This window comes from Cladophialophora psammophila (genome assembly GCF_000585535.1).
Source record: "Cladophialophora psammophila CBS 110553 chromosome Unknown aczJe-supercont1.15, whole genome shotgun sequence".
In the NCBI taxonomy this organism is placed as follows: domain Eukaryota; kingdom Fungi; phylum Ascomycota; class Eurotiomycetes; order Chaetothyriales; family Herpotrichiellaceae; genus Cladophialophora; species Cladophialophora psammophila.
Window position 1 is genome coordinate 125,938 of NW_006912936.1, and position 26,401 is coordinate 152,338.

The 26,401-nt window shown below is 51.1% G+C and overlaps 12 protein-coding genes across 12 annotated transcripts; 8 read left to right on the forward strand and 4 right to left on the reverse strand.

Moving 5' to 3' along the window:
- Positions 1 to 864: 864 nt before the first annotated feature.
- A1O5_08984 (uncharacterized protein) lies at positions 865 to 2,562 on the forward strand (the record flags this gene model as incomplete). The annotated part of the gene is made up of 1 exon (XM_007749564.1): positions 865 to 2,562. One exon carries the CDS (start codon positions 865 to 867, stop codon positions 2,560 to 2,562), a length of 1,698 nt encoding a protein of 565 aa, XP_007747754.1.
- Positions 2,563 to 4,319: 1,757 nt separating this feature from the next.
- A1O5_08985 (uncharacterized protein) lies at positions 4,320 to 4,940 on the forward strand (the record flags this gene model as incomplete). Its single annotated transcript, XM_007749565.1, has 2 exons — positions 4,320 to 4,583; positions 4,641 to 4,940. 2 exons carry the CDS (start codon positions 4,320 to 4,322, stop codon positions 4,938 to 4,940), a joined length of 564 nt encoding a protein of 187 aa, XP_007747755.1.
- Positions 4,941 to 5,610: 670 nt separating this feature from the next.
- A1O5_08986 (uncharacterized protein) lies at positions 5,611 to 6,771 on the reverse strand (the record flags this gene model as incomplete). The annotated part of the gene is made up of 1 exon (XM_007749566.1): positions 5,611 to 6,771. One exon carries the CDS (start codon positions 6,769 to 6,771, stop codon positions 5,611 to 5,613), a length of 1,161 nt encoding a protein of 386 aa, XP_007747756.1.
- A 579-nt stretch (positions 6,772 to 7,350) lies between these two features.
- A1O5_08987 (uncharacterized protein) lies at positions 7,351 to 8,349 on the forward strand (the record flags this gene model as incomplete). Its single annotated transcript, XM_007749567.1, has 1 exon — positions 7,351 to 8,349. The coding sequence occupies one exon, from the start codon at positions 7,351 to 7,353 to the stop codon at positions 8,347 to 8,349; it is 999 nt and encodes a 332-aa protein (XP_007747757.1).
- Positions 8,350 to 8,441: 92 nt separating this feature from the next.
- Positions 8,442 to 9,498, reverse strand: A1O5_08988 (phytanoyl-CoA hydroxylase; the record flags this gene model as incomplete). Its single annotated transcript, XM_007749568.1, has 2 exons — positions 8,442 to 8,573; positions 8,623 to 9,498. 2 exons carry the CDS (start codon positions 9,496 to 9,498, stop codon positions 8,442 to 8,444), a joined length of 1,008 nt encoding a protein of 335 aa, XP_007747758.1.
- A 512-nt stretch (positions 9,499 to 10,010) lies between these two features.
- Positions 10,011 to 11,747, forward strand: A1O5_08989 (uncharacterized protein; the record flags this gene model as incomplete). Its single annotated transcript, XM_007749569.1, has 6 exons — positions 10,011 to 10,029; positions 10,075 to 10,212; positions 10,261 to 10,806; positions 10,854 to 11,282; positions 11,338 to 11,565; positions 11,593 to 11,747. The coding sequence occupies 6 exons, from the start codon at positions 10,011 to 10,013 to the stop codon at positions 11,745 to 11,747; spliced, it is 1,515 nt and encodes a 504-aa protein (XP_007747759.1).
- Positions 11,748 to 12,048: 301 nt separating this feature from the next.
- A1O5_08990 (uncharacterized protein) lies at positions 12,049 to 13,698 on the forward strand (the record flags this gene model as incomplete). Its single annotated transcript, XM_007749570.1, has 2 exons — positions 12,049 to 13,189; positions 13,241 to 13,698. 2 exons carry the CDS (start codon positions 12,049 to 12,051, stop codon positions 13,696 to 13,698), a joined length of 1,599 nt encoding a protein of 532 aa, XP_007747760.1.
- Positions 13,699 to 14,057: 359 nt separating this feature from the next.
- Positions 14,058 to 15,157, forward strand: A1O5_08991 (uncharacterized protein; the record flags this gene model as incomplete). Its single annotated transcript, XM_007749571.1, has 3 exons — positions 14,058 to 14,430; positions 14,487 to 14,927; positions 14,976 to 15,157. The coding sequence occupies 3 exons, from the start codon at positions 14,058 to 14,060 to the stop codon at positions 15,155 to 15,157; spliced, it is 996 nt and encodes a 331-aa protein (XP_007747761.1).
- Positions 15,158 to 15,857: 700 nt separating this feature from the next.
- A1O5_08992 (uncharacterized protein) lies at positions 15,858 to 17,212 on the forward strand (the record flags this gene model as incomplete). The annotated part of the gene is made up of 4 exons (XM_007749572.1): positions 15,858 to 16,380; positions 16,434 to 16,817; positions 16,863 to 17,021; positions 17,073 to 17,212. 4 exons carry the CDS (start codon positions 15,858 to 15,860, stop codon positions 17,210 to 17,212), a joined length of 1,206 nt encoding a protein of 401 aa, XP_007747762.1.
- A 456-nt stretch (positions 17,213 to 17,668) lies between these two features.
- Positions 17,669 to 21,166, reverse strand: A1O5_08993 (uncharacterized protein; the record flags this gene model as incomplete). The annotated part of the gene is made up of 2 exons (XM_007749573.1): positions 17,669 to 20,720; positions 20,772 to 21,166. The coding sequence occupies 2 exons, from the start codon at positions 21,164 to 21,166 to the stop codon at positions 17,669 to 17,671; spliced, it is 3,447 nt and encodes a 1,148-aa protein (XP_007747763.1).
- Positions 21,167 to 21,657: 491 nt separating this feature from the next.
- On the reverse strand, positions 21,658 to 23,816 carry A1O5_08994 (esterase/lipase; the record flags this gene model as incomplete). The annotated part of the gene is made up of 2 exons (XM_007749574.1): positions 21,658 to 23,000; positions 23,057 to 23,816. 2 exons carry the CDS (start codon positions 23,814 to 23,816, stop codon positions 21,658 to 21,660), a joined length of 2,103 nt encoding a protein of 700 aa, XP_007747764.1.
- Positions 23,817 to 24,687: 871 nt separating this feature from the next.
- Positions 24,688 to 24,939, forward strand: A1O5_08995 (uncharacterized protein; the record flags this gene model as incomplete). The annotated part of the gene is made up of 1 exon (XM_007749575.1): positions 24,688 to 24,939. One exon carries the CDS (start codon positions 24,688 to 24,690, stop codon positions 24,937 to 24,939), a length of 252 nt encoding a protein of 83 aa, XP_007747765.1.
- Between the last annotated feature and the right edge of the window lie 1,462 nt (positions 24,940 to 26,401).

Genomic DNA, 26,401 nt, shown 5'->3' on the forward strand with positions numbered 1-26,401 from the left:
GTCGCGCAACAATGCCATTCGGGACACAGGAGAGCGAACCCACAGAAAGCCGCCGGTCGTACACCTCTTTTCATTCATCCAGCTCTTAGACGCAGAACCCTGTTATTCCCCCGAGGGTGCATCCGGCGCTTCAGCCCTGGGTCGAGTCAGCGAATGTTGGGATTGCAGAGAAACTGCACCTTTCTCTCCCATGGTGGCTAGGAATTGATGTCCATTGTCTTGAGGCCCCTCGCAACCTTGCCACCCTCGGACGCGACTTTCTCGTGGTATTGATGTTGTGAGAGAGCACGGCAGGAAGGGACAGGAGGAGAAAGGCGGAAGGAATTCCAAGTGCTCTTGATACTGTAGCCCAGCTACCTGGGCACCGAGCATTAGCAGGGAGCGACAGGGGGACACCTTCTCTTGCTTCTCCAACCTGCCCCCGCCTAGATCATGAACTACGAGGAGTTCGGCAACGTTCGTGTGAAGAGTGAGCCATGGTTTTGGCTGGTAGAATGCGAGGAGACGGTTATTGCAACGCATGCAGCAGACGTAGTTGGACTTTGGACAATGGAAACATCCAGAACGTTTTTTGGCTGCTCGCTGTGGTTTGTCGTCTCACAGTGTGGCTTTGCCAAGCACAGCGTTTGGCAAAATGACGTTTCGAGTTTCTGCTTCCTCAGCTTCAACTTCATTCAAATACCTCGACAAACGCCTTCTGCCAAGTTTTACACCTTCTAGGTAGTTCTTGTGAAGCTCATTTATGCAGTAGTGAAGAAATGTTCCTTCATATCTAGGTAGGGACAATCTTTGTTCAATCCGCATCCGAATAGACACTCGTTTCCTCCCTGTGTTGTGGCGTCAAGCTCGGCCTTTTCTGCCACCATGTCAGACCCTCCAAATTCTACCGACGACAACCGAGCAGCACGTGTCATCGCTGGGCATCTCCCTTCAGGGTACACTGCAGGCCTCGATAGTGTGCATGCTGGTGGCGGTGACCCAAGAGAGCCCGGAGAGCCTGAGCCGGAATCATCTCTAAAACTCCAAGGGGGCGACATACACCGCGATCTGTACAAAATTCAACAGCCGAACAGATTGCAGCGGGCTGCTACCTTTTCCCATCCCAATGAGTCCTCCACCGCAATGGAAAACGAGACATCGGTCGCAGAGCAACTTGCCCCCGGTGGCTTCCGTCGAGAGTTCGTCCGCAAAAAGTACGGTCGTTTCAATCCCGCTGTCATTCCCGTCACCCGGAACTTCGTCGAGTTTCTCTCACTGTATGGCTCCTTTGCTGGTGAGGACCTGGAAGACTCGGAGGAGGAATCAGCGCTTGAAGATGAAGAAGGAGCGCCTTCGGAGAGGAGACCACTCCTCCCTCGGCGGCGGACCGCTCTAGCAAAACCAGGAGACGCCGGCACGATCAAGACCTTCTTCACCTTGCTCAAGGCCTTTATCGGTACTGGAATCATGTTCTTACCAAAGGCGTTCAACAATGGCGGCATCCTGTTCTCGTCCATGGCCCTGTTGACGGTTTCGCTCGCCACCACATGGGCGTTCCATCTCTTGCTGCGGTGTCGACAAATACACAAGAAGTGCGGTTATGGCGAGCTTGGTGAAGTAATTGGTGGTCCTAGAATGCGGGCTATCATTCTCGGATCTGTCACGATCTCGCAACTCGGATTCGTCTGTGCTGGGACGGTTTTTGTGGCACAAAATTTGTATTCCTTCCAAGATGCAGTCACCAAAGGTCCATCCCCAGTGTCGACCAATATCCTGATTGCCTTACAGCTGATCGCCTTGGTCCCACTGGCATTCATTCGAAACATCTCTAAGCTTGGTCCTGCGGCGCTGGTGGCGGACGTCTTCATCCTGCTCGGGCTAGCTTACATTTACTACTACGACATTTCCAGCTTGGTCGACCACGGACTCAATTCAACTGTTCAATTCTTCAATCCGCAGCACTACACGCTGACCATCGGGTCAGCCATATTCACTTTTGAAGGGATTGGTCTCATTCTTCCCATTCAGTCGTCCATGCGAGACCCTGACAAGTTCGAGCCCCTTCTCTGGGTCATAATGCTCATCATTACTGTCATCTTCACCTCGATAGGAGCGCTTTGCTACGCGACATTTGGGTCTGCGACGAAAATTGAAGTCATCTCCAACTTCCCACAGGGGAGCAGGCTGGTTAATGCGGTCCAACTTTTGTACGCCCTCGCCGTTATGGCCGGCACACCCGTCCAACTATTTCCAGCCCTTCGAATCCTGGAGGGAAAGATGTTTGGCCACCGTTCTGGCAAGCGGAACACGTCCATCAAGTGGAAGAAGAACGGCTTCAGAACCGTTCTCATTGTTCTTTGTGCTTTGGTGGCAATTTTGGGATCCAGCAACCTTGACACGTTTGTGGCCCTTATTGGTTCGATCTGTTGCGTTCCGCTTGTATACATATACCCTCCGCTCCTCCACTACAAAGGAGTGGCAAAGTCAAGCTGGGAGAAGGCCGGAGATGTCGTCCTGATGATATTGGGGGTTGTTTGCATGATTTACACGGCTACCATTACTATTGCGACTAGCTTCATGTAGTAACTGGGAATTCTGGTACCAAAAGTTGAGACCATTCTTTAGTGTTAAGAGACAATGCTGGCGGACATCCCAAAATTTGCTGGACTTGCAGAAATGACCAATTCGTCTTCACCCACACGTTCTTGTTCTGCTGCCTCCAACTCTTGTCGGAGCACTTTAATGTTGCTTCTTCAAGGCTTATCGCTCGGTTGAATTGAACAATGGATCTGCATCGTGTATAGAGTTTCAAGCCATCTCTCCCTAACACTGTGGCTGCCACGCCGGCTTTGACAAAGTATCCCGTCTGCACAGGAACAATACCTAAATACCCTGGGCGGAGCCCATGTAGGATTAGCCTGGTTGCCCGGTACGTTCATTGCAGGAGTTGTTTTATTGAACAAGTACAGCTTTTGCCAGAGAAGGCCTATCGAAGTCAGGATGGATGTTCTGCGAGCTACATAGGAGAAGCCAAGAAAGAGGCAGAGAGACAGCTGACGGTTATTAACCCCAATGGTGTTGGTGTCGATTAGTTCCAGAGTGCGCCCTACGCGCCCAAAGCAATCTGTCTGCAACTTCAACCCGGAATCCTTGCAAATGCCAGCATGGGGGTTCCCTGACTCCCATGCTCCCGGAAGTGAGATGAACACGGTTGGATTCTCTCCGACAAGCGGCAAGAGACTCATCAAATCATATTCTCCATTTTGGGGCCACTGTGACAGGGGCTCATCAAAGCTCGTATTTAGATACGGGGACCAAAAGAGAATCCAGGTAGAGGTAACTTGCAGGTTTGTTTCTGGTGAACTCTGGTAGACCATTCCCTGCATCGCCAAGAACAAGCGGCTATATCTACCTCCTACGGTAGGAGGCCTTAAGACAGGAGTTGTCGTTCTGCCCAAGACTATTGGCTGGGTATTTGAACCGCAATAGGGACATGCAGGGACGTGCCAAGCACATCCGCTCCTTTAATTTCAAACTTCACACAAGAGCGTGGAAAGAAGTCCAGACCTGCTGAACTCAGACACAGTTCGGGCGGTCCAAACATAACACGAGGCACACTTCCGCTTCCAACAGGATCTTATCCCCCTGCGATGATTCTCTTGGATCGACCTCGAAATGGCGACCTCAGCTACCCAGCAACTCGAAGAGGCTGTGATTTGCAACGATACCCGGTCTGTTCGTAGCACAACAGCGCTCCTGGGAAATTGCAAGACTCTGGGGCGAGCTCCCTCGGGCAAAAGTTTCAACCTTGCAAGCCCTCAAGCTTTGCGCTTCAGCTAATCATCAAACCTAAGCATCAACATGGCCTTCACGGAGGTTGAGCATCAGAATCGACCGACACCCACAGATCGAAGACACGACCTTCACCGACATCCGGACTTGGCAAAACCTAAGGCGTCTGGCGTCAGACGATCGCTGGCAAAGCTCGTGCAGGTCTGACCAACTGTTCCAGGCGTGGCTTAGACAAGGCTACGGGATAAGGCGCGACCATGCTTCACTGGGGTGATTGAGAGAGATTACGCCAATCTTCCTCTTCATGCATATGAGAAACTCTATCTTGAACGCCCTGGTGGCTGGAGATACAAAAGCCTCCTCTGATCTCTGGCGCGAGAGAGATAGACAGCAGCAAAGCTCATGTCACTCTCTTACAAGGTACACCTCATTCGTGTCCAGTCACTCGTTTCAACTCGCTCAAGTCACTCGCTTTTTGTATCGTCCTTCTACCGGTTTTGCTCTGTCCAATTTCGCATCTTATCGATCTTCGCCAACCTCAAATCACCATGAAGTTCTCCAGCATTTTTGCGCCTCTCGTTCTGGCCTCGGCCGTCACCGCTGCTCCCGGCTGGAGAGACTGGCACGGCGCAGGTCCAAAATGCCCTGAGAGCACTTGCCTGTCTCAAGCCGACGCGGATGACATTGTTGCCAAGTTCATCAGCATTCTTGATCATCCAGACGTTGCTGCTTCGAATGTCACTGCTCAAGCCTTGCTGGGGGACAATTTCTTCGAGAAGTCTGACTCCATCAATATGCTTGCTGGTCACCCGGTATGGATGCACCGTTACTATTAGTACTGATTCTCTGCCGTTACTAATGCAATGTAGATTGGCGCTACCACATTCTCTGGCAAGACTCAGTACATTCAAGGTGTTCTCCTCGCTCCATCTATCACCAACATCACGACGTACAAGACCATGGTCGCTGGCTGCACCAACGTTCTATGGTACTGGAACATGGCGGGCATTGGAAGCAAAAAGATCCCAGTTAATGGATTCAACCTCTTTGAGATCACCCCTGAGAAGCAGATCGCCGACATGTTCGTTGAATTCAACAACATTGGATGGGGCATCGACACTGGCTTCACCGTCACCAGCCGCAATGGCACGAAGCTTCCCTTGGCATAAAGCACTTGTGGCGGAGCGGCGCTGGGTATGATGCCAAATTCTCTTCTCGACGAGGATTACGGCTGCATTTTCATCATGATACCAATGTTTTATTCTGTTTCTGGATACTATTGGCTTGCCGCCTCTTCAGCGGCTAGGAACCTGCAATGGATCACAGGAACTTGGATTATGCAGAAGTGGATGTTCATTTCGTCGCAAAACACATGCTTTTCTCCCGGAAAAACTACATCAATCTCTATCTTTGTGCGGCCCAGTCTAAACCCTGTGATTTCTCATGATGTCCCTCGTGACAGCACACTGTGCCCGAAACAGTTGAAAGCGGGAAGCTGACTGTGGGGACTACTGGAAGCAAGAGCCTGAGGCCAGAATTTACGTGTCCGACTTGTGGAACCATATACAGTTTGCAACCTGCGTCGCTGTTTTAAGTAGAATTTGATTCAGCCCCCCCCGATTTCCATGATTTGGAATGCTTAAATCGCACCCGATACCTATGCATGCAAGAACCCGTGTTCAAGCTACAGCGCCAGCCAGCATTTAGAGGACCTCCAAGGTCGCTACAGTCTGGTTCAAGTCCCCAAACCACATGAGCAAAAAGAGACGTTGGACATCGAGAAAGATGCCCCCAGAGGATACCCCTTTTGGTCAGCCTCGAGCATAATACCACGAGGTCTTACGGGTTGACCTCGATAATGATCTGCCCTTCGCCTCCCAGGTCCTTCTCGACCTTTGTTCCAAACCGATGACACAATTTTCTGAGAATACGCTCCACCCATTCATGGTCCGGGTCGTCTTTCTGCAGTAACTGTGCGTGGAATCGCTCGATTCTGTTTGGAAAGACCTCTAGCCTCCTTACCTCGAGCTCGCTTTCTCCCTCCTTCTTCTCTGTCTTCTCACCAAGAGAGACCTTCCACGCCGCACTCAAGTCATTCCTGAATTTGGGGTCGACAGCATAATCATCCACGAAGTCTCCACACCCATAGACTGCCAACTTCCCTTTGTATATCTCCACACCTTGAACATGGTGGCTGCTGTGCCCGTGGATTATGTCCACGCCGCACTCGTCGATCATCCAATGCGCCAAGTCAACGATCTCCCTGGCGGGATGCCAGCGGTAGTTTGGGCCCCAGTGCATCGACACGACTTTCAAGCCCAACTTTCTCTGTCCCTCACTATGATCCTTCGCCAGAAGCTGCCCTTTGATCATCTCTCTCCCCTTTGCCGTGTAGTCGATGAGGTTGAAGGTGTCCACGGCCTTCCACTCGCTCGGGTGATCCGCGAAACTCCAGCACTTGATATCCCACCCGTCTTCACCGCCAAGCCGCAATGTGGCGGGCCTGCTGGCCTCCTCCTTTGTTCTACCCGCCCCTGCAAACTCGACGCCATTCTCGTCCAACGTCTTGACTGTTTCTTGCAGTCCTTCGACGTCCCAGTCCAGCGTATGGTTGTTCGCCAAACTCACGCAGCCCCTCTTCGTCCCACCGCCCATGCCGACGTCTGTCAAACATCGGACGTTCCCTGGATGAGTGCGGTAATTGAACACCTTGCTCGGCCACTTCTTCTCGCTTGTCGTCACGGCTGTTTCAAGGTTTGCAAGCACAACATCAGACTTTCGGATCAAGTCAGTACTATTTCCCCAAGGCGACAGATAGTCGTATGACTTGAGTTGGGGATAACGTGGGAGAATGTGCTTGTCAACTGTCCATGCGGCCGATTCGGGGTCGGAATGTGATGATTGTCGAGCTATACTGGTGGGCAGCAGGGCGTCGATGAGTCGGCCAATCATTACATCACCGAGGAGAAGGAGAGTGTATGTTTTGGGTGTAGTTGACATTATGAAAGGAGAGGCTTTTCAAGTTCTACTATGTGACGCGACGGCGGCGTTTAGATCCTGACAGTCAGTGATAGAGGTTCTCAAAAGAGACGCCTGTGGAAAAAAAATGCTCCTCGTAGATTATGGAGGATTTTTTCTTGCATCAGGGATCAATGCTACATAGTTTAGTCGATGGTGAGGAAATGCGAGGGTATCGCGGTTGATGAAATATCTTATAGGGGAGTATTTGCAGAGACATAGAGTGTAGCAATGGTGTGAGAATGGTATGACGCAGCTGCATGGCTTTGGCGACCTTTCACCAAGATATTATTCGATAGACCGCCTCTAACTTTAGTCCGTGACTGCCAGATACACCAAATGCTGCCCCGTAGGATAAAGACACAAGTGGAGTGTTGAGGAGGGGGGATGGGGAGGAGGGGGGAAGATAGACGCTGCATGTGCGATATCTAGGGCAGATCACCTTGGTCATGGTATGTACATAGTTGATCCTCGGTAGAATTCCTTGGACGGACTGGCTGTTATCTACCACTTGGCGGGACCAGGCCTGGCTATACCTCCATTCCTTTTAATTTCCAAACAATGCTGGTCCTGAAAGAGCGTGATGTGCACTCTTTGCTTTCCAACATCTCCGTCTCGGAATGTCATCGTCTGCTTAGCAACTTGCACGATATTCTCCGTGCATACTCCTCGACGAAGAATGCCCCTCAATCCGAGCAAATGATCCATCAACCGGAGAGGGAGTCAATCGTTACACGAATCGGCAACACCTCGTTGTTCATGCCATCTTCCATCACAACCTCCACGGGCATTAAGACCGTCACCATTAGTCCCAAGGGGTTGAAAGGATGCATCAATGTCTTCGCGCCAGACGGGGAATTGTTAGGTGTCTTGAATGCTGAAGAAGTCACTGCATTCCGGACCTCGCTAGCTGTCATGATCCCTTACGTTCGATGGCCGAATATCAAGAGGAACCTCGTGATCTTTGGAGCTGGTCGGCAAGCAGAATGGCACTTGAAACTTGCCCTTTTGCTAAGCGACGTGAAGCATGTCACCGTCGTCAACAGGAGCAGTCCCCGGAGGATGGAGAGGCTCTTCGCAGACCTGCAGCAAAAGAATGCCGACCTTGTCTGCCGGGTGCTTCTGAAGACGGCCGAGACTTTCGATTCGCAGCTACGAGAATGTCTTATGGCTTCGGATATCATCTTCTGCTGCACCCCGTCTGTAACACCGCATTTCTCATTCAGCTATCTTGACAAGAAGCCTCGGTTCATTTCTCTGATAGGATCCTACAAGCCGTCAATGCAGGAGATTGATTCCGAAACTCTCTTGTCCGCTGAACGCATCTATGTGGATACAAAAGAAGGATGCCTTGTTGAAGCGGGAGAACTAATCAAGGCTAATGTCAAGGGAGATGAGCTGATTGAGATTGGGGAATTACAGGACAACGAAAGCCTAAAGACTGGAGGGAACCTCATCTTCAAGTGCGTGGGCATGGGTATCATGGACTTAGTCATGGCAGGGAATCTGCTTGAGATGGCTCGAGAGAAAGGTATGGGCTTGACTGTCGACGAGTTCTGATTCTGAGGCGAGCAACTTTTGTCTGACATGCTGTCGGCGCCAAGTCGAAGAGCTCCTGCCATAGGCCCATAGCGGTTGACGGGCCTGTAGTTTCAAACACCATCGCCGAAAGTGTAATCGTTCGCCCATCGGGTGTCCCATGGACGAGACTGATTGACGAATCTAAGATCCGTACCTAATCGGATTCTGTTCTCAAGGTCGTGATTAATTGTCGAGGCGTGAATCTGCATCCTAGATCAGCAAGGATGACTACAGAAAGGATCTCATCCTTACAGCATATGCGTTATGAAGCACCACATCACCAGCCTCGTATGCTGTCAACAGCCAGCGGCGATTCCATTGCTTCCCAAATTCCGCAGGGCCGTCCGCAAGCAACCCTCCGCTCATCATATTCTGGTTGAACGCGCTTTTGGCCTCGTCGTCTGTCAATCCTGTGGCCTTCGCTTTTGTGGTGAAGTCATGCTCCATCTCTGCACCCAAGGTGTGGCCTTTGTCGAGGTAGATCAATCCACCGCCCGGTCTTGAGATATCTCCCATAGGTACCCAAGCAGTGACTGCGGTGTCCTCACCATGTCTTAGAAAAATCTGGTCATAATGTACTCCGATGGCCTTGTTTCCGGGAGTGTTATTCCGCAAGAGCGTCCTTCTGATTCCCAGTGTATCATCGCCCCAACCCGTTAGTTTTGCGATGTAGTTCCGCAAAGCTGGGTGTTTGCAGAAGTCTTCCTTGTACCAGTCCTCGGTGTGCGCTTTCAGAGCCAGTTCCACAAACAACGTAGCCACTTCGGGGTGCGGTCCTGTTGGCCGGCCGTTGGCATCTGCAAAACCAGCTCCAATGCCGGGAAAATCAAGCTTGTCCTTGGTTTCATCAAAGATGCCATCGACGGGCTTAGTGCCTGGTTTGAGTACACCGCTGGGGGACAGAAGCTTGAAATATTCCTCTCTCGCTTTGAGAACATCCTCTCTCGGCAAAAGACCTTTTATGAAAAGGTATCCATCTTCTTCATACCGCTTGCGAGCCTCCTCGATTGGAATGTCTAGCGTTGTCGGCCGTAAATCGGCGTACTGATCGGGAGTCAAGGGCCCATCATTGACGAACAATTGTTCTTCCCATGGCAGTAGAGGTTCAGGGGATTCCGCATGGGGCATCTTGACAAAGTCAGAGGGACTGCTTTAAAAGCTAAGGGGATTGATGCGAACTACGAGTAGATTCTGGTGGCATGTTGGCACTGGCAAGTTGAGATATAAACCTCGAAGCTGGGATATACTTGTGATTGATTGATGTCCATGGCAAATGCACGCAGTACCGTGGCCACTCCATAACCAACGGCTCACCTCGCCACAAACCGGTCTTCCTTCGACCTGCAGGATCGACACCGGAAAACTCCCAATCTGGCCGAAGGAGAGGAAGTCGCTGTTCAAGAAAGGAAATCTCGGCCCGGGACCTCTCAAAGCGATCGCGGCAAGACAGAATAGGCAAAGATTCCCGAAGGCGGGCTCCCCACAAAACCGGAATAGGCAACGAACCCCGGTGCCCAGTTCCCCGCAAAACCCCTTTTACGGGAAATCAAGCTCTCGCTCTCTCCCTGGGCTTCTCCCTCGTCCTCATTCTTGCCTTCAAGCGGCATGTCCTGTGATTTCTGCCGCAAGAAACATACCAGATGTGCAACTCACCCCCATGTTTGCGGTTCTGCAGAATTCAGACATCATGCTGACTTGCCTCAGGCGACAACCAGCATCCACGATGTGGACACTGTGTGAAAGCTGATCAGCAGTGTATCCGCAACCCAAGGCCATCTCGACACACTCCCAGACCTCGAAGTTTTGGTCTACAGCAGATTTGGGTGCCCGTTCCCCCGAAAGGTAGACGATGAAGCCCCGTAGCGATTCAATTGGTAGTAATTTTTGCAGTTGACTTCGTGGATGAGACCCCTTTGCTGCAGCATGGCAAGGCCTCTGACAATCGCTCAAGTGCTGTTCAGCTGGAATCTCCCCATCAGGCGCAGCTTTGCCAGCCGTCGAATGACGCCCCATTGAATGTCACATCACCGTTGCTGGCTGAACAAACATTCTCCAACGAACATATCGAGCTATCACTGCGTCATGCACCGAGGACGCCTCAGGACGACTCGCCCTTTCCCACCAAAGAATCCGCTGAATTGATGAGATACTTCGTCGATAATTGTGCTTGCTTCTTCGATTTTAGCGACGCTGAGAGACATTTCGCGTACCATGTTCCGCTTCGAGCTCGCCGAAATGCGACCTTGGCGAATGCTATGCTGGCGCTGGCTGCTCGACATCGGAGTCGGACAGGCGATTTCGAACCTTTCGCTGCCGACCGATACTACAACGCCTGCCTTCAAACAATGATTCCTAGGCTTGGAGATAGCACCGCGATCCAGGACGATGAGCTGCTCGCGGCCATAGTCATTCTACGATTGCTGGAAGAGATGGATGGTCAGTGCTCCAAGACGCCATTCCACTCCCTCGCTGACACTAATTAGTGCCGATAGTGGGATTGGATCCTCAAAAACACCTCTTCGGAACCCAAGCAATCATCGCAGCGTCCCAGGCTCACTCTCCATCACCGATGACAGCTCTGAGAAAGGCGTGTTACTGGGCGGCTTTTCGCCAGGAAATATTCATGTCCCTGTCTACACAGAGGCCATTTAAACTCATTTTGCCCGAGATGAAGCCGCCTCCAAGCCCGTCTGATGACTGGTCATGGACGCTCCAAGCGACATATCAATGTGGCAAAGTGCAAGCGTTCGTCTTTGACGAAAAATCTGCCACCGTATCAAGATATCTTCAATTGATGGAGGAGATCGAGAAATGGCAAAGAGAGTGTCCGATGTCCTTTGATCCTGTCTATCAGGAAGCCAGTAGGCTGGGGGGCTCTTTTCCAGACATTCGACTCCAGTCAGATTGCCACGGTGAGTGCCATGGCAGGCTACAATGAATGAAAACAAATTTGATGACAAAGTACAGTGATGGGTTGGCAATACATAATCATGGCACATTTGCTGCTAAACGCCCATCGACCGTTGCCGCGAGTTGGTCCATCTCATAAACAAAAAATGATGGACATGGAAAAGGTCGTTAAGAAAGGTGTAAGGACATTATGCGGAATAGCTCGATCAAATCCACAAACTCCTCCGGCAAGCCTGGTGGCTTGCATGGGTATTGCACTATGCAAGTTTGTTCCCTGCAGATATTGTGTCCTAGACCGCTGACATCTTCAAGTTGGAGATCGCTTCGATTCCGAGCCTGAGCAGGCGCTCCTCCGAGATCTCCTCCTTCAGACTGAACTCTCCACAGGGTGGCCGACTTGCATGGCGCGGGTGCAGCTCGAACAGACCTGGAATTGGACGCGGGACACCCCGCACTATCCAAATTGACATGCTTGGTCTTTCAAACCCGACGGAGACAAGAGTTTGGGCTCTGGGGCATTGCCGGGATGTGCGCGAAGGCCCATTGTTTACCTCAGACGCTAACTATTTTGAAATCATTTGTGGTTAGCCACTCCGATGATCCACGTCGACAAGTCCGGAAGCGAGCACAGCAGGACTGGACGACTCCACAGTGAGGTACCACGAGGATTCTTGCTCATAAGAACTCTTTGCTTGCCCGTCTTCGCCTTGAAACCTGTTCAAGGCTGCAGTCTCCTTAACTCGTTCCATCTTTGGTGCATCCCGCAAGATGTTCTCAATCAAACAGACCAGAGTCATTGAGCGTCCTCTGGACTATGACACCGCCAATCCTCGTCCAGCAAACCTCCCATATGTCTACCTCGTGACTGCTTTTGTGTCCTTAGGAGCCCTGCTCTTCGGTTACGACCAAGGAGTCATGGGCATTATCGTGGCCGATGAACGGTGGATTCATCTCATGAAGCCCGCCAATTCCTGGGTCACTGGTGCTGTGGTTTCTTTGTACGACGTCGGCTGCTTCATGGGTGCTATGAGCATCGGATATCTCGCAGATCATTGTGGCCGCGAGCGAACCTTGTCCATCGCCAGCATTGTATTTAGCGTTGGAGCCGTCATTCAGGCTGCGTCTTACGACGTTCCGACCATTACTGTCGGGCGTGTCATTCTTGGTTACGGAGTGGGAGCTTGCGCGGCCGGAGTCCCGCTATATGTTTCAGAGATTGCTCCGGCAGGCTTGCGTGGCCGGATCATCGGTATCGAGCAGATGATCTTGTGTCTGGGGGAGCTCATAGCGTTCTGGCTGGACTATGGCTTTGCATATTTGGACACTCCCGACTGGTGGCGTATTCCCCTGGCCATCCAAATTGTCCCTGCTGTTATCCTTGCTGTCGGATGCTGGTTCTGGGTCCCTCAGAGCCCACGTTGGCTTGTACAACAAGATCGACACGCTTGCGCTCGTGAGGTGCTGGCGAGGCTGCATGGAGACCAAGCCGCGGAAATTGAAATGCAAGAGATTGCAGAAAGGGTAGCCTTTGAAAAGACTGTTGCGGTCACCGCTTGGAAAGATATATTTACGTGGCCCATCCTGCGGGTAACGCTGATTGGAACCGGTGTGCAGTTCTTCCAGCAGATAACGGGTACAAATTCCATTGTGAGATTATGGCCCTTCCTAGAACACGTGTCAAGAAGAGAAGAATTGACAGTTTGGACCTTGCAGTTATATTATACACCGAGCTTGTATGAGCGTGGCGGGATAAGCTCTGCTCACACTCGCAACTTGGCGACAGGGGGTGTTGGAATTGTCCTGTTTGTCTTCGCTTGGATCCCCATCTTTGTCTTCGACAGACTCGGACGGAAGACCTGGCTTCAGATTGGTGTGATTGGGATGATGGGCGGCATGATCGGGATTACAGGTAATGGTCCTCAAAAGGCTTCCAGGACCGCCCAACCCTGACGAAAAGCAGTCCTCCAGTGGCACGCTGAGAGATATCCGGGTGCGAGCGGCAATTATGCCATTGTCGTGTTCCCGTATTTGTTTTATGTCTTTTTCAACATCAGCTGGGGAGTCGGCAGTTGGACATATGCGAGCGAGATATGGCCTGTGGCGTTGCGGGCAAAGGGGAACGCGCTGAGCACTATGAGTTTGTGGGCAGGGTGTTATATGGTTGCCCAAGCGAGTCCTCCAATTGGTGACGCCATCGGCTGGGGCTTGTATATCATTTACTCTGGAATCTGTGTGTTCGCATTCCTGTTTGTCCGGTACGCCATGGTCGAAACGCGAGGGCGTACCTTGGAGGAAATGAGCCGCTTTTTTGGGACTGAAGACAAGTTCGTGGTTCGGAGGGACATCGATCCAGTGACAGCATTCGAAGCGAAGAACATGGGCATCGTGCATGAGCAGGTGGAGGAAGTCGGCAAATAAACGACGCAGTTGTATGGGGCAGAGTCCCCAGGAGCAGTGACGGCATTCCTTGAGGGCGACTCTCTGCGAGGCTGCGAGGCTGCGAGGCTGAAGGAATTGTCAATCCTGCGTCCCGCGTACAAGTACAAACACCAGCAAGATGCGGGGCTGATCACAAGAAGCAAAGACGCTTTGCCCTATAAAGGGAACTTTGGCCGAAGCTCGGGAATTCCAGTTCATCATACACGTTCTGTTTGCAGGGCATTGAGAAGACTTATAAACCCGTCAATGGCCATAAATAACCATGACTTGCTTCTTTCTTCTTCATCAACTCGAAATATCCATTGCTGGCCCACGGTGGTTGCTTCTCAAAAATCAGCATGACATTCCTCTTCGGTCTGGCTCGTCGGACACCAGGCCTTATCCCCACCAACGGCGTCCGGGCTTTCTCAACCTCAGTGCCACTCCTTGCACAGCCTGTATCTGTCTATGCCACCTTGGCAGAGAGAGACCAGGGCAAACTTAATGAACAAAACCTGGAGAGGGCAGTCCGGCAAGTCCGCCATGACGGCCTTGTGATCGTCCAGAACGCCATTGACACAGATCTTCTCAACAAGCTGAACAAGAAAATGGTGAAGGATGCATTGGAGTTGCGGTCGAGAGGAGAGAACAGTCCGTTCAACTATAACCAAGGAAATCTGCAGCAGGATGCGCCTCCTGTGAGGGAATACTTCCAGCCAGAAATATTCCTGAGTGAGTATTGAATGCAATCTTCACTGGTTTCGCGTCAATAACAAGCGACATTGAAGATCCTATCGCAACCCAGATAACATCAGCAGTGCTCGGCCCCCGTCCTAAATTGACATTTTGCTCTGGCAATTCAGCGATGCCCCCGAGGCCGGATTCTCTTCCGGAGAGACAGCCAGTGCATTCGGATGCGGACTTTGCACACCCTGACCATCCCTTCGCGTTGGTTGTCAACGTCCCGCTGATTGATATGAATCCCGAGAACGGTTCGACTGAAATCTGGCTAGGAACGCACAATGCCTTCGGAATTGAGGCACAGGAAGGAGCGCACGGCGAGCGAGCCTCGGGAAGAATTCGTCCTTCGTTGTTGGAAGAAAGGTCGAGAACGAACCCACCCGTTCAGCCCTACGTCCCCAGGGGCAGCATCATCATCCGTGATCTCAGGCTTTGGCACGCTGGCATGCCAAACACAACTCCAGACGTCAGAATCATGCTGGCGATGAGTATGCAGCGTCCTGTCCCATTTGAGCACTTGCACTGATCAGTGACAGTCCACTTCGCCCCTTGGTATCGTAATCAAATGAGACTGGAGCTCGCTGAAGAGATAAAGCCGCTGGTGGAGAGCGCACGAGATCTCGACATCCGGGCAAACTTCGTAAGCGAAAGTGAGGCGTTGAAAAGATACCTCAATCGAGGGTTTGGAAACAGCTATGACTTTGGCCAAAGTCCATAGACATGGAGCGGCGTGGCTGTTCTCGGGTATCCATAGCTTGTATACAAACCTTTGCAAAATCCGCGTTACGATGCATGTGTCGACCAACCTTTAGAACGAATGTCACCCGCTGATCGAACGACAAAGGAGCTGCCAAACCACGGTAAATGTGTCGTTATCCGGAAGAGATCTGTTCATGGAGCGTCTTTTGGAGATTGCGCGATGGCTTCCGTGTTCTGCCCGGAAAGCGCCCCATGATGTGTTTAAGTGATGCCTGGGGGGAGGCTAGTGGCCATGGGAACCTAGGTAACGTCCCAATACTTGGCCCAAGTCATTCCTCCAGGGGAAACTTAATATGTAGCTGGTGTCCCTCGCAAAAAGGATGTTGCGCCTCGGTGCCCCTCTTTCTGCAAACCAATCTCTCCTCCCTGGCACATACCTAGGCAGTTACCTCGATCATTCAACACCAACGATGATTGCGCCACACATCTCCTCGACCGCTCGTCAATGAAACACGAAACATGGCCAAAGCGGCGAGCAAAAACTGTAAGTGGAACCATCTTAGTCCCGCTTGCCTGGGAGCTTGAGCCTGATTTGGTACGATAGCATGGTGAGGCCCAATACTCGTCGACGCGGGTGTCGAATACTCATGGACCTGCTGTAGTAGAACGTGTCGACTAAGGAAGTTGAAATGTGAGAGGGACCTGCACTGACGGTTAGTATGTATCTGACTGTGATACAAGGCGACGAAAAGCTGCCGACATGTCACCGCTGCGAAAGAAGCGGCCGCTGGTGTGACCGGACAGCCCCATTGAAGATCCATGCCCAAAAGAATGGTGGCAGGAGGGCGACCAACGGAGATGTCACGGACAGCATGGGGCAAGCTTCTGCTGAGCGATTTGACGAACCTCGTGTACGACTTCAGGACGAGGAGATTGCCCATTACTTTGGACACTACCTCAAGACACTAGCTCCGTGGTATGACCTCAACGACCTTGGGCAAGCCTTTAGAGGAATTGTAGGGAGCAGAGCTCAGCAGAGCTCCTTACTTCTCAGTGCCGTCATTGCATTTGCAGCCATGCACAAAAGTCGAACGTGTCACGCTGTGCCCAAGTTGTTGGCAGAGAGACATCATGCGCACTGCTTGCGGCTCTTGATCGGAATCACCGAGTCCGCCCCAGCGATAAAGGACGGGACAGCCTTGGCCGCGACGTGTTTGCTGCGATCGTATGAAATTCTAGGAGGTGAGAGTGAGGAGAATGGAGGGTCGAGACGAATGCTTGCTGATCTACATCAGAGGAGGAAGATCCGAATCGCCATCTTTTTGGGGCATTCTCACTCATACCGTCCCTGTCTTGTGTCCTTCCAGAGGAACCACTTCTCAGAGCCGGTGTATGGAATTACCTCCGCGAAGACATCACATTCTCACTCATCAATCGGTGTCCTTTGAAGATCGAAGTCGGAGCGTTAGACATCGTGCTGCGTCGCGATGATGACTATGCAAACCAAATCACGCTCCTGTTGGCCCGTGTCATAAATGCCGCCTTTGCAGATGGCTCGAGCCTTCTCGTCGAGTTGCAATCAGCCGTCAGTGATTGGAATTTGTCCGTACCGTTCCAGCCTTACCATGAGTCCCATGACGGCGTATTTCCGAAGATCCAGATGGTTGAGGATTGTCATGGTGAGTTTGTCAATGCTATTTTTGGTCCAAACCTAACCAATATAGTCGCTGCAATGCAATATTGGCATGTCGCCCAAATCCTGCTAGGTCTGAACTCTGGAAACACAGTGAACTTTGAAGCGCACGCCCGGAGCATATGTGGCATGGCTTTCTCTGCCTACAGTGACCCTGTCATTGTAAACTCATATGGCCCAATCTGCTACAGTGAGTCAATTGGGCCCCTGGAGAACGGAGCTGATTTGTGTGAAATTGCAGGCGCACAATGGCTGTCGAGAGACGACGCTAGACGGGAATTGGTCGATCGACTGCTAGACAGTCAGAAAAGAACTGGGTGGCCCGTTGAAACCATTATCAAGAAGCTGAAGCTATGTTGGGCTGAAAAAGCAAAGAAATGACTCGACCAATTTGCAGTCTGGACAAGAAACTCCGTCGTTCTCTCTATTCCACGAACACCCCCTCGGCCATAAATAGTTCCTCGTCAGCAATAACCTCATCAAACTCGTCCATGCCATCGACATGACCATTGGTGCCATTGTGCCTTGGCCTTGCGGCGTGCACCATAAAGTTGCAACTTCTTTCCTACGTCATTTGCGACATCCTCAGTAACCGGTGATAACCCAAAGTCTTCTCTGGGTGTGGGACGGTTTGCTGAGAGCAGAGAAAACGGCCATAGACCCAGACCGCCTATTACCCCAAGTTGTACTGTCTGCGTTTTGCAATGAAAGTGTTTCAGACCCAGCTCTCAAAGCATTCGATGAAGCTACAATGAGACCATGTTCTCACTGCATGCCAGCCTTGGTTCTCCCATACAGCGCTGCTGATCCGCCATTTACCATGGCACCTCCACGCTTTCAAATGGCAGTGTCAATAACTGAAATTCCCGAATCGATCTTGACTGGTGTTGGCGACGGGAGCAAAGCACAATTTTCGCTTCTACTACTGCTATCGATCACCGATACTGCTGCTTGTTCGGTAGGTTCGCCGCTTCGTATATGAGTAGCTACTGGCTCCAACGACTTTGGCTCGATCGAGCTCGGGGTTTCGATGTGATTGTCAATCTGCATCTGCATCACTTCCGTAAGGATTATAATAATCCACTTCAGCACCTCCAGGTCTTCACGGGGGTCCGGTTTTGGCATGACTGGAAGATAACGTTCATTCTCATCGGTTTCTTCCCCGGCCTCCTCTATTGCCAGCTGTTTCTCTTTCATCAATCTCTCTGCCGCTGCCAGAGGGGTTTCGCCATCGTTGTCCGCTGCGAAGGGGTCAGCTCCTGCTTCTAATAGAAACAGTACCATCGCAGGCTGCACAGATGTCACGGCTTCGTGTAGTGGCGTCTTCCCTTGCTCGTCTATAATGTCTATTCGAGCTCCATACTCTCGCAATTGCCGGACAGCGCTGAAGTTTCTGGATTCCACCGCGGAAAAAAAAGGGGTCCTTTTCTTGTGGTCGCTTGCCTCAATGTCCGCCCCTGCACCCAAGAGCACGTTTGCAGTCTCCAGTCCACCCATCGCCGCATGTATCCGGAGATCAATCTCAAGTATAGACTTTCCTTGGGACATCTGATCCCGCATGGATTTGAATTCATTCATGGGCTCAGGATACGGAGATTGTATATTCGCGAGACTCGCTTTGTGGAGAGCAGTTTGTTTGCAGAAATTGCAAGCATTGACATCACTGCCTGCCTCTAAAAGTGCTCTCACAGCAACTGCATTTCCGATTCGAGCTGCCATATGAAGTACGGTATCGCCGTACTCGTCCTGAGCAGCAATGTTTGCTCCACTTTTGAGCAATAGTGTGAGGATATCAGGGCTAGGCCAAGCTTTATGTAGGGGCGCGCAGCCCCAGCGATCCTTCGCCTCTATATCTGCGTGATTTGCCACTAAAGCTGCCACAATTTCTTTTTGGCGGTCACAGACAGCTGTGTGCAAGAGTGTGTTCTGATAGCGATCTCGGGCATTGACGTCTTGCCCAAGATCTATTAAAAGCTGCAAAGTGGCTGTGTCTCCTGCATCAACAGCAGCCCATAGACCCAAAGTAAGACAATCCGAATTCTTCTTGCGATCTTCTTCGGAATGTGACTCTGGTAGAAGCTCCTTGGCCAAACTTGAGAGACCAAGAGCCGCTGCTGCGACGAAGTCTGCACCACGGCGCAGTTCTGTCAATTTTTGGTGTTCCAGTAAATCGCCTTCTAATAACTCTAGCGTGGAAGAATACAAAATATTGTCTTCGCAGTAACATTTAAGCCAGAGGTATCCAAGAGAAGTGGAACTGTCGAAGAACGCACTGAAGAGTTTGGAACCATTTGTCCCGAAAGTTCGTGATCTTCGTGCATGATATAGCCAATTGAAGGCCGCATACCTTTCGAAAAGGTATTTGGCAGGCTCATCAGGAACTGACTCGTATATGTCATTTTCGTTGTCTGTGGCAGGGATATCTTCTTCGGGTTCATCAGGAACCGACTCATAAATGTTATCTTCGCCATCTGTGTCATCTGTGGTAGGGAAACCTTGTTCTTCCATTTCTTGAAATATTTCGTCGTCAAAATTATCCACGTTCATGACTTCAATACACCTTTTGGCAATGTTGCAGTTTCCTTCATCTGCATCGATTCGGAATGGCCTCAAGCCGTCTTCGGACTCAAGATCATTCTGCAAGAGGTAGTCTTTCAGGGAGACATGCACGAGCGCAACAAAGCCCTTGTTGATCAAAAGGAGGCCTTGGGACAACTTAACCTTGGCCTCTGTCACCACATCCAGCTCCAACTTCGGGGTTGGACCCAGCTTGAGAGCAAAACCCAGCTGGGCAAGCGACAGAGGTTCTCGGGCAAGTGCGACCCACATGAGCATGGTTCCAATAAGAGCTGAGTTCTCCTTGCTAATTGAGAATATTATACGGCGGTAGAGGGCGTCAAGTCCGGGTGGGAGATCATTGAGGGCCGCTTCAGTGGCGGAAAGGTCCACCTCGCGCAGGAAGCTGACAGCAAGGCCCACCCAGAGGAATGTCCCGTGTGCGCGTTGTTGTAAAGTCCTAAAGACATGTGTTTTCAATTCCTCTGGGTAGTGCTTGATTCGAGACAACTTGTTGACTTCAGTCCTGATCAATGTTTTAACGTCGTTCTCAATTTGTTTGCTGAAGTTTAAATCTGTGCTGGACTCCGAATATAGCTGGATCTTGGGATAAGCCGACAAGGCGGCATTGATGCGTGGCGGAAAGTCTCTGCTGAAAACCATTAGCTTTAGCTTTGGAGGCACGGTGTCCTCAAGCCGCTCCAGTTTCGAAAGCAGACACTTCAAAGACTCTGACTCCAGTTCATCGATCCCATCCAGTACACAATAGACAGTCGTATTGGTTTCATCTATCATCGTTCGAAAGATTTCCCACAAGCTCTCGAAATATTTCGGCTCAAATAGGCTCGAATGGTGAATCTGCCACTCAGGTAGGATGCATCGAATCAGCTCTGGCTTCTTGCCGAGCAACTGGTACATCATCCCTCGAAGAAGCGCAGAGACGCTCGTTTGATTCTTTTGTTTGTAGTCACAAAAGAAGTAGGTCAACAACTGAGCTCGTGAATTTGCAACCGCCTCGAGATGTTCAGTGACAAAGATTGACAGTGCTGTCTTCCCTTGTCCAGCTCGCCCGCATACCCAAAGGAGTCGGGACTGAGAGCCCGGATCTTGCCATTGCTGGTATTGAGAGGTTTGTATGATCCATGTGCAGGTGCCGGCACACTGTTGAAGCCTTTCTGTCTTCATTCTTTCGCGATCGCCTTTCGGGCTCGAAATACCCAGTTCCCCGAGACAGGTATCTCGTTCAACCTCAGGCGCAATGCAGTCATTGGGAGATGATGCAAGACGTTCAGCATTTGAGCTTCGGCTTTGAATTAATTGTTCGAGATGTTTTCTGCATGCCTCAGTCTTTTTTGATCCTTCCACGTCTAGGCTCGGTACTTACGTGTTGAGTTGAGCAAGGAGCGTATCCAAAGAGCTTTTGTCGAAGCTGATTTGGGCCAGTTTCCCGTCAATTTTGGAACTTAGCAAAGCAGCTCTCATAGCCTTTGTGGCTTTCCTGAATGGTGAGTCTTGTGGGCTTTTTGAGGCCTTGTTCAGTGCACACGAAAGTTTCTCGATCTGATCGATCAGCAGTTGGAGCCGTTTCGCGACTTCCTCTTGCTGGTAGGCCGGATCTGCTTTGATATTTGACATTACACCGTTCAAGTTTTCCAGAGAGCTGATGAGCTCACGGACTTTCTTAGGAGCACCTTTGACTTCCGCGAAAAGTTTGAGGGCATCATTAAGCTGCACCACAAGTGTAGTTGCGCTTATTCCTATGCCCAGAACTTCCGCCATCGTGAGTTACCAACGAGCGGAAACACGGCAGAAATAAAGGTCAGAGAGATGCTTCGCACTCTGGGAACAGCTTGTGGTTTTGGAAAGAGGAGAACGAACATCTAACGGAGGAAAAGAGGTGGCTGGGATCATTCCCTGGTCAAATCTGCCTTGCCTACTGAACTAGTTGCAGGTAGCCTCTGAGTGTCGTGACGGCAGCTATCCGACCAACCTGGTCTCTCGCGCAGCGCTTCGGTTACAGTGATGCAGGCCCCTGTCTCTTCGTACAAGTGATATCTGACAGCGGCTGCAGCAGCCACTCAATTTGGTTCATGCATCGGCGTGGTTGCCGAGAGCACGGCGATTAACGACAAGCCCGAGTCACAACAAACCGACATGTCTTGTTATCTTCAATGGCTATGTACAATCGTGATATTTTGGTTTAGTGTCGAGCCACAGCCAGGGCACATTGAGACATGTTTCATTGCTCCGTGCATGCTTGATCTCTCGGTTTACTGCTCGAGGTAATAGCTGATGCTATAGTTGAGCCACGCACATTGGGGCAAATCAACGAAGACACCGCTCGCCGCGGGGTAGTCTAGGTGCTTAATGGGCCCTGTGGCATTCGACACTTTCTCCCAAGGTCCCGATGCCTGGACGCCTTGTAAGGTCTTGGTATATCCTCTCGCTTGAAGGTAAGGAATTGGCGGATTAGGCTGGCCGCTTCTCACAAATTCTGCAAAGTATGCGCTGACCAATTGTACGGAATAAAGATCATTGGCATCTCTTAGGGGAACGTAGAAGTTGCCAAACGCCCAGTCCATATCGGCGCCATGGAGCTTGAAGTAGGGCAAGTTTGGATTGCCGTGAGGATAGTCGGGCGTGACCGGCGCGCCGGAGACATTCTCCGGGTTGTATCCGTTGATCGTTCGTTCGAACTGGTAGTAGTAGGCTGCAGGAAACGCCCCAGTTTCTGCGCCAGCATATACTGTTGCTTGATCGATGCAGCGGAAAGTGGTGTCGGTCGCGACACGCTGTGATACATTGAAGGAATCAAAGGTCATATTGCCAGTGCTGTAATAGGGGAACAAGCCGGAGCGAATGATCGCTTGTGCATAAGACGCATTGATCCTCAGACCAGCCATCAGCCCCTGTGTTTCGTTGTGCACCAGTGTCGGAGATATCGTAGAAAAGGAGGCGCCATCGTTTGCGGCATTGCCAAACATGATCGGGACATATGCGCTTCCCGCATTCTTCTTGACCACATTAAGTTCAGAGGAATTGACAATGGTACCGTCTTGGACGACATATCTTGCAACCGTCCCTAGATTCACTAGGGCTGTGGCATTGACCTTCTTGAGACACGCGATCTTGCCACTCAATGTCTGCTGGGTACAATTTGACGCATTAAAGATCTGGGGCCCGGCGACTGTATACGACTCGTTGACTGTGTAGTAAGACGAGTAAGGGGTGCCATAGTTGCTGTCAAGGCCAAGGGTCACTCCGCCGCCTAAGTTGGACATAGCTACTGCGCCCTGGAACAATCCAATAGCAGGGGGACTCCCGAGAAGAGTTCGGACCGAGCCAGCTCCGGCAGATTCACCCATGATGGTAATTTTCGTTGGATCTCCGCCAAACTTGGCAATATTCTGAACGGTCCAATTTAAGGCGACGATCTGATCTCCGATACCGAAGTTACCTTTGATATTAGTGCCAGGGATAGCCAAAAATCCCAGAGTTGACAGCCGATAATTGATGGTTACGACAACAATATCTTCTCGAGAAGCTAGGTTACCACCATCGCTTAACGGGTCGGCCCCAGTGCCGCCAGTGAATCCTCCACCGTGGATCCAAACTGGTTCAGTTAGCCTCGCTGGACCATGGGAAACACTCAACCTATAGGGGACTCACACAAGACGGGTCGCAGGTTCTTGGATGATCCAGATTTGGGAATGTAGGGCGTCTGGATGTTGAGGAACAAGCAATCCTCACTCGTGCCGTTGACAGATGGCTGAGAACATTGCGCACCATAAGCGGTTGCATTCACTGTTTTGCCAGTCCCAGTGTATAGATGAGAGTATACCCATCGCTGGGGCGGATCAGCATATCGGAGGCCCAGGAAACGAAACGATTTCTGATTCCGATAGCCGACATATGTGTTGCCTGCTACCGCCACGATAATTTGATTTGAAGCGCTCACGGTCGAGTTTGAAGGCTGGCTTACGTTGCTTGATTGAGTGCAAAGGACAGGCAAAGCAGTGTTGCCCTGTTGCACCGCGGGAAAAGAGAGCTGCGCTTGAGGGGACACTTGCAGGCTGCCGTCGGCAATGTGATACACCTGGTTAGGGGACACTCTTCCGGAGTATGCCAAGTATGACAATGCGGACGAGAAGTCACTGCTGTAATTCTGAATGGTAGCTTGAGTCAAAAGTGTCTCGCTCAAAGCCTGACAAGCAGCCGATCCGGCAGATGCTGACATAGGGTCAAGCAGAATTGCCCCGACATGGTTGGCGTCGTCCGAGGCATTTAGATTGTTTTGGAAGACATATGTCAGTGAACTTCCAGTATTGGACACGGCGACGTTGGCCCGGCGAACTGCATCCTGGGGATGGGCAAGGGTATGCCCAAGGAGTACAGCCAAAGGCGCCAGGACCCGAAGCAATGAAGCCATAGTCACAGGATGTCGGTTCGATTCGAAAAGTAGCTAGAGGAGGTACAAGGTAGAGAGATGGCCCAGCGCATCTGGGCAGCATGGCCTTCTTACCATTGTCATACTCAGTTCAACCACAGCACATTCCATCATCGTCTTAAAAACAGCTTCCGCCAGGCCGTAGGCACAATTCCAACAATTCATCCTATTTCAGGACGGACTCCGGTAGCGAAGAAAAGCTCCTCACAGTGCCAATCCAAGTCAGGAAGGCAGATATTGTATCATACAGTGTGTCGACGAGGCCTGGGTCGAACTGCGGAGGTGGTCGCGTCGATGCCGGTTGAATGCAGACAAGCTCATCGCCCTTGACTGGTGAACTTGACTGGTGAATCGACAGGCCCGTTTGGTAGGAAGTAATCTGGTATATTACTGCGGAGGGGCTTCAACCTGTTAAAAGAGCAGTCGATGACGACGACACCATGCAAGGTCGACAACCAACAATCGAGCACACCGAGAATTAGGCTGAATTGAGCTGGCAGCTCATTGGCCATAGCGATGATCAGCCATTTGCCAAAAAGAGACAAAGGGCTGTACTGGAGATTTGGTCCGCTCCAGAACCAAGCTGCTCGCTTCGAAAACCACAGGTTGTTTGCTCCAGAGTGTCTCGAATCTCCAGACATCTTTGCCGCCTCCGCATTTTTGTGAAGCTTGAAAGAATGTTTTGAGGCTCTCCTGACCATGGCAGCCCTCACCATCATCTTCTTGCTTCTCTTTCTCTTTGGCTAGGGTTAGACGGCATAAACGTTCCAAACCCTCATCGCATTCAATCAATCTTCCACTGCTCTTCTACTCGCGAACGCTTAGACTGCCTTGACAATCCTAGCCAGTCAAGATGAAATGGGCCGGCGTACATCGAGCAGCAGGTGATTTTGCTGAATATGTTGGACTGGTTACAATCCTCATTGGTACCGTCATGACGTTCGACTCCAGCTTCAGTTCTCAGTCTGCCTCGCCGGTTGTTATTGCAGGAACGGTTGGCAAACCGAGCCCGATACAAGCCCTCATTCAAGCGGGAAAGATCAAAGCGGATGCCATCAAGGAATGCGAGAGAGCTATCAAATACAGATGTTACCAGAGCTCTTAGCGGCATCAGCAATGCAGTTGTCATTGTTGGTGCTGACAAGCGAGGATCCGTATATGGCATTTATGATGTTTCAGAGCAAATATGGATACCGTATTAGGCGAGTCTATCTACCTTGAAAGGCGGCTTTGTCTTAAAGGCCATCGATATCAAATTTGTCAAACAAGTACCCGCGAACGAATATTTGTAATGAGCAGACGTTCCCATAGCGACACAGGAGTCTGTTTATGTACGAAATGTCACGGAAGCACAGCCGTCTCCTTCAGTCAAATATTGCGGCTTCTCCTTCAATGACAAACAGCCTGGCCTCACTATATGGCTCAACACATGTCACCTTCCCGGGAAATATGGTCCTGGCTTCAACCATCTTTTCTACTATATAATTTTCGAGTTCCCCCTGCGACAAGGAGCCAATTAGTCTCGGCCGGCTTGATAGAGTGTGTATGTGCCCATTTCCACGGTGTCAAGTCTCTGACGGAACCTCAACCTCCATGTTCTTCCTTGATGATACTCTGAGCCCCTTTAGGTGATGTGGGACGGGATGGTAGCTAACGCAGCCATGGCCAACACGACGACCTACAATGTCACAGAAGCAGGCGCCCACATCTAGAATCTGTGGTTACTGAAACCACGCCTTGTAGCGCAGAAGCTCCTGCTAGATATCGGAGGGGTGAAGAATAGCTATCTCGATTCCCCTGAAGGTACTATTATCTGAGACCAAGAGAGGGGTTTGTCTGCGTCACCAACCCACCTTGCAAAAAGGCCGCAGCAGAGAAATATAGTCTATAATATCCATACACCATTGGCAGGCAAAGGATACCCAGGCCGAATGAAAAGAGTGCTTCTCAAAGCAGAAACTAGAGTCGTTCTTGTTTTGGACAGTCTTAGCCCGTGGCGACAACTCAATGCGCGCTCTCTTTGTGATGGGCCATGGATCCTTCCTCGAACCCGGGCGGATCGATGGGCGCGCCACTTTCGCCATCGCAAGCGTACTCTGTATTCGTACGAGTTCGATCGTATGTCTCTCTTCCCTGTTTCTTCATTTTCCATGCGTGCCGACTAACGAGCCAGCTCTAATCATGTGCTGCATATACGAAGAAAGCTTGTTCAGACCAGTCCGTCAGGTTACCAGCCTTCGGAGGAATGGGGGCCTGGACCCCAGACCACGAGAGGCGTTGAATATTTTGGCTGAATTCGCCCTTTTGTCTGATCCTGGGCCCTGAGTTCCCACCCTCCCAACCCCCCCTCTGATGTGAATCCCCCGCGGGTCCTCGCCTCTGGTTGCTCGAAAAATCTCAAACGCATCTTCGTCGCGCGAAAGAGCGCGGATCACACCATCGCATAGATTATGGATCTCACTCCTCTTTAGGATTTGAAATTCTGAGGGGGTGGGTGAAGGGGGAAGAGAGACTGACTTGCGCCATTTTCTTTTGGGGTATTGCAGAATGACAGGACGGATGTTCGA